The 11,700-nt window shown below is 43.4% G+C and overlaps 1 protein-coding gene across 1 annotated transcript; it reads left to right on the forward strand.

Annotated features, from left to right (window-relative positions):
* The first annotated feature begins 3,195 nt into the window (after positions 1 to 3,195).
* On the forward strand, positions 3,196 to 4,348 carry LOC134290448 (uncharacterized). Its single transcript, XM_062857593.1, has 2 exons — positions 3,196 to 3,955; positions 4,191 to 4,348. Exons 1-2 carry the CDS (start codon positions 3,196 to 3,198, stop codon positions 4,346 to 4,348), a joined length of 918 nt encoding a protein of 305 aa, XP_062713577.1.
* The last annotated feature ends 7,352 nt before the right edge of the window (positions 4,349 to 11,700 follow it).

The following is an 11,700-nucleotide window of genomic DNA, read 5'->3' on the forward strand; positions in this document are numbered from 1 at the left end:
ATATGAAAATGACGAGCCATTGTCGTTTCGCACAATGGAGATTGCTTGTGAACCAAAACAAATAATAACACTAGCGTGCATTAACGTATGTATTTGGGATTCTATGTACCTACTATTTGTTATGTAACAAGACGAAATCAGTAACATAATGATGCTCGTGGCGACATAATGTGCAATTATTTCATTAGTTATATTTCCAAATAGTGATTTTAATGTATTTAGGAATAGGAGCTTTGAAAATTGTTTTCTTAATCCTAAAAGGGATACCTTCATGGCCTCAGTTTCGTCACCTCGCTGAGTGTGTTCCATCAAAGACTAGCTCTGAAAGGCACCTGGGGTATCCCTTTTAGGGTTAATCTAAGGATTTCCGAGTGAATGATTTGCCAAATGGCAATTTCTCCTACTCTCACACTTTCCCGGATGTGTGGATATTAAATCTACTGATGAACCGCCAAAGTCGGCCATTTTGGGATTCTAACAAGTGTGTCCTTAGTATTCTTTGCTGTGTGCTTAATTAAGTATTCACAAAATAACATATACTACATGAACATACTTTTACACAGCAATTGTGAGTATGGTTAATAAAAACTACATTTTCACATAGCACATATTCAACTCGATTATTCTGAGTGGAGTTCTTAAGTTTCACAAATATGTATATCTGGAGAATGGAATGCTGTATTAAGCTGAAATATTGATTTTTGTGAAACTAACTTTGAATATTTTTTAGTCAAAGCTTTGTACAGCATTCCGTTTGCAAGATGTGTATTTTGGGAAGTTGAGAAACTTGACTCCGAATAATCAAAGCTAGCATGTACGCATAATACGAGAACATTGTGTTTTTGGCAAAACAGTTTTTGGTAATACCTCAGGGAATATTTCCGGCAATTTATTTAGAAATTGTATTGCAATTTATTTGTTTATTCAGATTTCTTTTGGAAGTCCCTCAGCAATTCCTTTGGAGTTGCAAAATTTCTTCGGCAATTTCTTTGGATGTCCTTCGGAAATTTTTTTAAGCATTTTTTTTCATGTGTTTGGAATTTGTTACAAATACCTTCCGGAACATCAGTAATTTCTTTTCAAAGTAGTTTTGAAACTTCTTTACGATTTTCTTGAATTTTTATTTCTGTGTAATTTATTTAGGAGTTTTTTGTCATTTTCTTTTATTTCATCGGCAAATCTCTCGTATTTTTTTTTCGGGACTTCTCAAATGTTTTAGTAGTCTCTCGACTAATTTTTAAATAGTGTTGTTCCGGCCAGGATGTCTTGACCCAGGATGTCTTGGATCAAAATCTTGAAGGAGGAGTGCTTCGACAGTTGGATCGTAGATTGAGTAGCCCAGCTCGGCCTCTACACACCTAGAAAATGTCATGTAATTTTAAGTGTCCTGAACCTGACATATACGAGCATCTTCAAAAACACAAATTTAGAGGTTATAACATGTAAATTTACGTTTTTCAAGACACCCCAAAATAAAATTTGTTTTTTCTTAGCATCTAGCAATCGCTAGAACCGATTTGACAGATAAAACATAGAAAAGTAAAATATTGTCATGCATGGGATTCGAACTCCGAATCTGCTGATCGTGAGCCACATCTATTACCTCTCGGCTATTTCACCGAGTTGGAAGGTGGCTGATGAACGTGATACTGATTCTACGTTTCTGGTGAAACGGATTTGTTGACCAACCAGCACTTACATGATACGCGTAAAATTGAGTCCAATTTGTGATTCAGTCTTGCAAACATTTACGTTTTTTGGTGATTCCGTTTTGTGGAAATTTCAGAATTTCCAAGTGTGTAGGATCATCAGTGACGCCATTATATTGTAGTGTTAACTGGTAGATACCATTTTGAAGGAACTGCTGCTGATCGGCTGCGGGGAGCATTGCTTTACACCGCCTGATTTTGTAGGCCAACAGGTGAGCCCCGCTCCAATCATTTATTATTTTGCCTTGTGGTGCTGTGCTTCGTCCTCCTTTACAGTCGTTGTTGTGCAGGATCATATTCGCCGGTTGGGAAACGCTTGTAGCGCAGTCAAAATAAAGTTGTAGTGCGGATTGCTAGATCCATCTCTGCTGTTTGCTGCAAAGAGTTTGATTACAAGGCCTAATTTCTTTGGCTCACAGGTGAGCCTCTTTCCAATCCTCATATCGTATTCTGTGTGGTGCTGTGTTTCGTGCCTTTCCACAGTTTCCTTTCGTCTGCGTCAACTGGTGTGCGATGCCGAAGAAGCTGAAGCCGAAGTTGCAAGTGCGGGATATCGTCGTGGATTTTCTCAAGAAATGGGACGAATTTGAAGACATCCAAGCACAGATCGAGGAGATGGACGAGCACGAAGAGAAAGCGGATGACCATAAAAGGATTAGGGCCGAGTTCGAGGAGTTGTACTTCCAGGTAAGGGCTGGGTTGAAATCAAAGTTGCCATGCACTCTTCTTCTTTCCTCCGCACCCCCCTCTGTAAATACACCTACGGGGGCCTGTGCTGGCATAATATTGCCAAAGATAAATTTGCCAGAATTCAATGGGGAATTCGATAAGTGGTTGCCTTTTTCCGATACATTTAAGTCGCTGATCCACGAAAACTCGGATTTAAGTGCCATCCAACGTTTCCACTACTTGCGAGCGTCTCTAAAGGGTGAGGCGCTGAAAGTTGTAGATTCTGTCCCGTTCTGTGAAGCGAACTACGCGGCGGCTTGGTCTGCATTAACTAAGCGTGTTCGAATAACGTGTATCTGCAGAAGAATCGACATGTAAATGCTCTTCTGCAGTTTCCGAAATTGAAAAAGATGACTGCTAGAGGGATCCATGACGTCATCGGTTGTTTTGATCGGTACACGAAAATCTTGGATCAATTGGGGGAAGTGACATCGGGCTGGGGGGGCGATGCTGACACAACTATTGGTATCAAAGCTAGACGATTCAACGCAGAAGGACTGGAAAGAATTCGCCTTGAAGAAACAAGATCCAACGTTCCGCAAGTGATGGAGTTTCTCGAGGGTCAAACCCGGGTACTGGATGCGGTTGCGGTTGATCAGCGTGGCGAAGTTCAGCGTGTCCCATTTTCCACTCCGCTCAAATCTTTCAAGAAGTCTGTGCCAAAGCTTGCAGTTAATAAAGCGTCCGAAAGCTCATCGACAAAGTGCATTTCCTGCAACGGTTCACATTACATCACCAATTGCCTGCGTTCGAGAAGATGACTCTGGAAAAGCGGTTCCAGGTCGTGAATTCGAAGAAGCTGTATAGCAACTGCCTTCGTCGTGAACACTACAGTCGGGATTGTAAATCTTCCTTCCGGTGCCGAACGTGTAACAAGAAGCATCATAGTCTTATCCACCCTGGGTTTTCAGCATCCGGTTCTAGTTCAGCGACTGGTGCTCAGGAATCTATTGAACCGCAAACGGGCGGTTCGGATGTTTCTACGACTACAGTTGCTCCGGTTGAAGTTCCTCAGCAGGTGATCCAAAGTTCGGTTGCTACAATCTATGCGGCAAACGTCGCAGCTGAATCTCGAGAAGTTCACGTATTCCTGTCAACAGTTCTCTTGTCGGTGAAGTACTGCAACGGGCGGGCTCACATGGCGAGAGCTCTTCTCGATAGCGGATCTCAGGCAAATCTGATCATGGAGAGATTGTGCCAACTCTTGAAGCTGCCACGGAAACAAATTAGCGTTCCAATCGCTGGTGTAGGCAATGCGCGGGTTCAGATAAACAGTTCTGTGTCTGCCACGATAGCTTCGATAACCACTGACTACGCCATCCCGATGGACTTCTTAGTTCTAAAGAAAGTAACAGAGGATCAGCCTTCGACTACGATTCCGGTCAGTAGTTGGAACTTACCATCAGATATGGTTCTGGCGGATCCAGGTTTCAACAAGCGAGCTCCAATTGATCTTCTGCTTGGAGTATTTCTACGAGTTCTTGTTACTCAAAGGTGGTCGGGTTCAAATACAGCGGGTAGGTGAAGGTATTCCACTTTTTGTCAACACTGTGTTTGGATGGTTAGCAGCCGGTAAAGCGGATTTGGGTAGCCTTAACCCGATTCCATGCTATCACGTAACGGCCAATACGACTCTGGAGGAGAAAATAGAACGATTTTGAAGCATTGAGGAGTTGCAGGACGTTCCACGGCGTACTCAAGAAGAACAGGACTGTGAGGAGCATTTTCAAGCCACTTTTTCACGTGATTCAGAGGGGAGATACGTGGTACGTCTGCCGAAGCGAACGGGTTTCGAGCAGATGATCGGCGAGTCGAGCAACACGGCCATCCGTAGACTTCTGCAACTTGAACGGCGGTTGGGCAAGGACTCAAATCTGCGAAAGGGTTACAACGAAGCGATGCAGACTTAATTGGAGCTAAACCACATGACAGTAGTTCCGGAGAATGTTTTGAAACACGAGAATCGTCTCGCTTGTTATCTGCCTCATCATCCGGTCATCAAAGACCAAACGACGACGACGACGATCAACCCCTGCACATCCAGCCAAACGAGTGATCGTGCCTTTCCTACCTACACGCAAGCACATCAACGCACCTGCAACAACGAGCGCATATCGATCGTACACCAGCAGCCGACTCCGAACAATGCGAATATAGAAACATTCGTTTTTGGGTGGGAGTATGTTGGATCTCGCTCCAACATCGTCGACCGGCGTCATCACAGGATGCATCAAACCGACCAAGCTGCGAAGCGTGTGAGGTCAAGCTACCGAACAGCAAGAATCTCCCGTCCATCACTCAAGCTTCGTAAGTGCCAGCTAGTACCCCGGATTTCCGATCCAGCACTGGGCGTAGTCGGATCAGGTTGTACCCACAACAGGAAACTCCGGTCGGCGTCACTAGAGCACAGGACAAACATCTTCCATCAGTCAAGCCAATTCATCATTACGGGGATCCAAGCACCAGTCAACCGAATCAAATTAAATCAAACACAACGTGGGGCTAGACATCCTGGCCGAAACAAGTGTCATTATTTAGATATTTTTTTAGTCTCCAATAACTCTTCCATCAATTACTCCGAATATTCCTTCGGTAAAATCCTTGGTACTTCATTCAACAAAGACTCTGGGAACTTCCTTTGAAAATGAATTTCCCTATCTATGCTATTTAGAATGATTACTGCAATTCTTTTGAAAACTTCTTCAGCAACTATTTTATGAATTTCCGTTCTATAATTCCTATGCGAACTCTTTAGACAATTTCTCATCTCAAGATGTCTTTAGTAATAAATAAAATCCTTAGCAGTTTCTTTCGGAATACCTTCGGGCAATCCGATTTAACTTGCCTAGCAATACCTTTGAAAATTCTCTGAGCAAGCCCATAGAGAATTTCTGAAATTCCAAATGAATTATCGAAGAATTTCGAGGCGATTTTCGAAAGCAATAACTATGTGTAAAATGGAAACATAAAGAATTACACAAGGAATCACTATAAAATTGCGGAAGAAATTGGCAAAGGAACTGTAGAACTAATTTCTAAAGCGAGAGTCGAAGACAGAGACAAAAGTTGAAAAAAAAATCATTACAAATTTCTATAGAAATTTGCTAAAACATGTAAAAAATTCTCGAAAAAAAAAACAAACATGCCGAAGGGATCATCAAAGAAATATTGTAACGGTCATTTCACTACGAGTACGGCTGGCAAACAAAAGTGCGCGAGTTGAGTCTAATCCAATCTAAAGTTTCAGTTAAGTTGAGTTTGAGTATACTTTGAGTTGAAGTTGATAAAGTTAATTACGGTGTAAATTGAATTTGTAGTAGAAGGTAAAAGTAGTGAGTGAGTTTCTAGATTTTAAAGTGATGTTAAATGTGTTTGTGATTTCTTTCTCTTTAGTAAACCGAGGTCCGATATTTCGCGGCTTCTGCTGATTTTTATTGAATTACGGAACTAACTATGTAGCCTATCAGCTGCTCCGACGGAATTATGACAGGAAAGTCTCTGAGCACTGGGTCGTAAATTATAAATAGCAACGATTCAAACTCTGCAAAACCGATCACTTACCTGGGATGAGTATCAGTTTGTTTCAGTGAGCGGAAAAAGAAGCCAATCGGTTCCAAATAACCAAGGTGGACAAAACAATAATAAAGTCGATTCCCAAGGAAGACTACCCAAAGCCAAGGCTTGGATACCCCTTTCAGGTACGGAATCGATCCAAAAGTAGAAGAGATGTATATAACCTGAGGGAGTGCGTTCGTTAAATGACGTAACTACCGATGGTTAACTTAACATTATGCTTTTATTCACCCATTGGGCATTTTGGTTTGAGAGAGAGACGAAAGTGGTATACTATCGGTTTACATAGACGTTTGATGGCGGTGAGCAGGCATGCGGCGGCGATCAACGTTGATGGCTAACGGCGGTAGCATCCTCCGGAGCTATAACCAGGGCCCACGGTCCATCAGCGGGCAGGCACAGGCGGGGTAGTAGTCGTGTTACACTACCGGTAAGGCTATGGCCCACCAGCGCAGGCGAGATCGGGCGGAGTTTCACTGAACCACAGGGCATGCACCAACGGGGTGACTACTGTGTCGCACAATCGGAAAGGCTAGGGCCTACCAGTTTGGATGTGATCGGAGCAGGTACGTATCGCTAAGCTACCGGAAAGGCTAGGGCTTACCAGCGGAGCGGGATAGAAGCGGGTATTGTGGGCTCACCGGAAAGGCTAGAGCCTACCAGCGGCGGTGCTGAATAACCGGAAAGGTTACGGCCTACCAGCGGGGCGGGATCAAGACGGCTGTTGCTGGACCACCGGAGAAGCTAGGGCCTACCAGCGGGGCGGGATCGAGACAGCTGTTGCTGGACCACCGGAGAGGCTAGGGCCTACCAGCGGGGTGGGATCGAGGAGGGCGCTGTTGAATTACCGGAGAGACTACGGCCTACCAGCGGGGCGAGATTGAGACGAATCTCCGACGTCCACTCGGTTGAGACACCCACGTGGCATGTGATCGGTTGACCCAGTTCGCAAAATAGTGGCTTACTTGCCAATCGACGCTGGTCTCACGTCCGGCCTTCGATGACGTCCTTGATAATTGGCGTTCGTGCGTCCTGGGAAGGAAAAAGTGTCCTCCGGGAATCGCCGGAAGCCACGAAAGGAAGAGAAAAGGCCCTGTATTACGGACCTGTATCCCACCATTAATACCCTTTGTCTCTCTCTTTATTTGCCAGGTACAATTACCTTTTCTTACGTTGACTAACAATGGGTTATTGTTCTCAACAAAGAACCCTTTATGCCACTGCTCTAGTCTAATTGAACGGAAAGAACTTTACAAATTATATACATCACATAAAAAATTAATATAAAGGAATATTTACTTTTAATTACTCTAACGGCGCGCACTACTAAGCACTTGGGTAGTCGAGTATGGAATACGAATTGACCAAATCGGTTCAGCAATTAAAGTTTTTTTTTCAGACGTCGGCAAAAACCCGAAGTTTGACAACTTGGTTCGGAGCAGTTGGCAGCCCTTCCACCCTGGGGGTCCACCGATTAGGTCAACTCCGTTTGTAACGGGGCTGTTGTCCTGGCTCAAACACGGTCAAGCTTATTTCTCGAACAGCTAGGTATACGGCCATCAGTAAGGCTGTCCGAACAGTTTTAAGGTGAGGATTTGGTTGTAGGTGCTTACTGGTAGGTTCAAATTTAGGATACAGGGAACTTGTGGTGGAGCCAACAAGCCACGAATTGAGACCAAAGGTTACAACTACGACAAAAGGTAATTAAGTATAATTAAATTAAAAGTGCTTAAAGCTAATATTAGTTCCTGTTGGACGTGTAGCGCCCAGCGCTTTTTACGTACAGCTGGTTTTTGTGAATTTCATTCGGCAATCGTCATCGTCGAATCGGAATTTCTGGTGGAGCGTACCGCCATTTCCGTCAGGATCAACGCGACCCGTGTGCCCAGCAAAGGCCCACCTCCAGTAGGCAGTTAAACGGAGGCGCTAGTGAAGTCGCACGTCCATTAATAGTAGCGAGGTTCTCCCGTCGGTCGCCAAAAGCCGAAGGCAAGGCCCCGTCCGTCAATTGTGGGCCGTGGACCGGAGTACGAGAGGCGATTCGCTGAAGCGTGTCGTCAATAGCACGCCGTGAATACGATCCAAATCTGGAAAATATAAAACGTACCATTCCCCGCTCGGTCATAGCACAAAGGTTCATTTACAAACTAAAATCAAAAAATCAATTCAAACACCAACGATTTTCAATGCAAAATGCTGCGGTAAATTGCGGTCTTGGGAGATTCGTAGTTTTTTTTTCGCATGGGAACGCCCCTTGTGCTTAAACGACAATTCTCAAAAAATTCAAGAAAATTCCCTTTGGAACTCAGTAAATCCAAAATTTTTTTATCTTTCCAAGTGAAGAAAACCAAAAAAGTCAGTTAAAATTTAACAAATCCATTTTTAATATATTATCAGTTATTTGGCAATATTAAAAACACGTCCTTTTCCAAACTTGCTCGAGTTGCTTAAAAATCTTCATTAATGAAATATTTTGACCGAACCAACTACAGAAATCTAAGAAATCCTCGAAAATGTGATAAAAATATTTTTGTCCGCCTGCTTGTATGGGAATCCCCCATAGTGCAAGGGTACGTCACTGAGGTATCCTGTACCGTTTGTTGTTCTTAACATTCTCTGATCCTTAAATGGATACAGCAGAAAATTGACGCAACTCTTCGACAACAACAGGTCGAAGGTCCTGCGTGGACCATATTACCTCGCTCCAAATCATTGAATTCCAGCAATCTCTTTACCAAATGTTCATGATTACGAAAAAGCTTTCGACAACTTCACTTAAGAAAATACAGTATCGGACAATAAAACTGTACCAAAGCCTTTTTTCGATACAAACTAGTCAACTTCAGATTGCCATATCTCAGTCATTTCTCATCCGATTGTTTTCATTGTTTTGTGACAAACTACAAAACAATTCAATTTAAAAAAAAAAAACGGTTGAAAAAGTTTGGTAATAACTATTGATACTAAAGTTAGATATTTTGAATTTTGACAATAAAAATGCACCAAGACCAAAAGTTTGATAGCAAAAAATGGATACGTCATATCATCATGGTGTCTTCGGCAAAAAATGAGTCTTACATGATGACAAATACATTTGCTGAAGAGACTAACACGATTAGACTTTTATTGCAATACAATCGCCAATTATTGCACACCTTAAAAACTCGTCAATTGTTGCACACTCCATGCTTTTCTACAACCTCACAACTGGATCTCCAACGAGGAGCTCCATCGTCGATGTCATCAAAAGCCGATGACCACAGAAGTTCAAGAGCTAAAGTGGATGTGGGTCGGCCTTAGGATCATCGGCCACACTCTGCGCAGGAGCGGGAGCAAAATTTGCAAACAAGTGTTAGACTGGGATCCAGCAGAACACTGCAGCAGAGGCAGGCCCAGAGGCTTATGGCGGCGCAGCCTCAACAAGGAACTAGAGGAAGTCAATACAAATTTGACCTGGTTACTGCAGGTCAAGGCGATGGTGGACAATCGTCCAGGGGGAGATTTTTAATTTCGGTATTCGACACCACCATGGATGTCCAGGGCTGAAAGCAAAAGTAAGTAGGCAGTTAAGACGATACATCAGTTTCTCTCCTCTGAGTTGACTGCATTTTGAATCATCTTTCCCTCTGAACCAAACATTCTTTTGCCATGAGCTGTCTTTTCCCATTGTAGAAGCTAGATTATATTTTGAACGTTCAACATATGACAATACAGCACAGGTAGGTATACTAGACAAAAAAAAAAAACAAAGAACAGAATGGACCCAATTATTGGCTCGTCTTTCCACTACCTTATGTTTTATGTGTCTCCTGTCTGCCGCACGTCCCAACGGCCTGCGCCGCCGCAGACGACATAGCATGAAAAAACTGTCTTCATTCATCCCCGGACGAACGGCACCACCAGACGAGACTTTATTGGCCGTCATCATCGGCGGGGGTAGACCTTTGCTGTTGCATTCTTCGCCCTTGTTGCGTAATTCCCGAATGTTTCTCCCTCCGGATGGATGGATTTACGAACGGAGGCGTCTGACTCTAAGAAAGTGATAAATTAATTCAATCACCTTCTTGAGGCGGCATTCGATGCGCCCGACAAAGCACAGATTTGGTGACATCGGGCATTCGGATGTACCGGGTGAGGGGTGGCGTGTATGTGTGACTGGCGCACCCTGAAATTCTGAAAAATCTCAACTGGTTTCCAGGAATTTCAACCTGGCGTCAAGAAATCACTGCCCTATGTGGTTCTTCTTTCTCCTCAAGTGGAGAGGTTTTTTCGTTACAAGTGTTTTTGACGATAAAATATATCGGTTGACAGTCATCGAAGTGTTCTAGTTGGTGATGAATGGTGGTTTGAGCGATCGCTGATGATGTGGTGTCTTGAAGGAATTTACTATGATTCATTGATTGAATTTAATATCTTCTGTTTAGTAAATTCTTCTTTCTCTTTAGCTTCATTCTGTCGTTACGTCCCAGCTAGAAAAAAAACAAAGAAAATGTTTGTATAGGGTACGATCGGTGACATACTAGGTTTGAAGTAATGAGCTGAATTTTTGTATGGTGACAAGGTAAATTAACGGTGGGTTAATCCTAAAATCCCCCCGTGGCTACGTCACTGGCCTGGGTTATTCTTTTTAGCCCATAGGTTCTTCTGGAGCCCGTAATAGGCACGACTTCCATTATTGATGAAACTTCGAATTTCACGACTGACATTGTTGCCAGTCGTCAGTAAGAATCAGAAATAGATGAATTCCTCCACCGACTCGAAGATATGTATTGCCGTCAGTCATGCATTACCTACCAAATGCATTGTATTTGACGCAGTTCAACCTTTACTACTTCACGTTTCAGGCAGTTGTACACTACAACTCTGCGACCGATCCAAATGTTCTGACGACAATGTCCATGTAATCCGCAAAGCACATGAATTGATCGGATTTCGTGAAATTGTACTCCGGTTATTGAGGCCGGGTCGTCCCAGGACACCTTCAGAGTGATGTTGAAGACCTTTGCTGCTGCATTCTACGCCTTTGTTGCATAATAACTGAATGTTTCTGCCTCCGGATGGATGGATTTACAAACGGAGGCGTCTGACTCTAAGAAAGATCTAGATGTCGACCTGGATAATGGCGCTACCAAGAGTACCTACAGTCGGAACGGTGCGGAGTCTGTAATTGACGTTACTTTTTGTAGTCCTGTCCTTATAAGTAGATCTGTGGAGTAGACAACAATAGCAGGCAGCTACCTACAAGATACTCTCTCAAATTTTATGCCGCCGTCTATCACCGATTGCAAGAGAGTTCGTGGGGCAATATCAGGCTGGATTTATGGGTGAACACGTTACAATGGACCAGATGTTGGCCATATGCCAAGTGTTGCAGAAATGCCGCGAATACAACGTGCCCACACATCACTTGTTCATCGATTTCAAATCGGCGCGCCGCGGCGTATGATACAATCGATCGAGAACAGCTATGGCAGATTCACAGCGCAACATTTTTTTGTCTCAAGAGCAAACTTATGTGTCTCTGACAGATTTTGGGCCGCTAAATCCGAATCTGGGCTCAGATTTGCTCCAGCACGTCACAGTTTTGAGCTATACCTCAATTTATAGGGCAAATAAGCGATTTTGGGCTTTTTTGACTGCAAGCAATCAAGCATGGAAATATATGTTTTAATCAATCAAAGCATAAATC

The sequence above is a fragment of the Aedes albopictus genome, chromosome 3 (assembly GCF_035046485.1).
Source record: "Aedes albopictus strain Foshan chromosome 3, AalbF5, whole genome shotgun sequence".
Classification (NCBI taxonomy): Eukaryota; Metazoa; Arthropoda; class Insecta; order Diptera; family Culicidae; genus Aedes; species Aedes albopictus.

Excerpts from the sequence above, each read along its gene's own strand:
- LOC134290448 (XM_062857593.1), top strand. The coding sequence starts at position 3,196 with ATGACTCTGGAAAAGCGGTTCCAGGTCGTGAATTCGAAGAAGCTGTAT. Across the intron at positions 3,956-4,190 it reads GTCGGGTTCAAATACAGCGG|AGGGGAGATACGTGGTACGT; the intron begins GTAGGTGAAGGT and ends CACGTGATTCAG.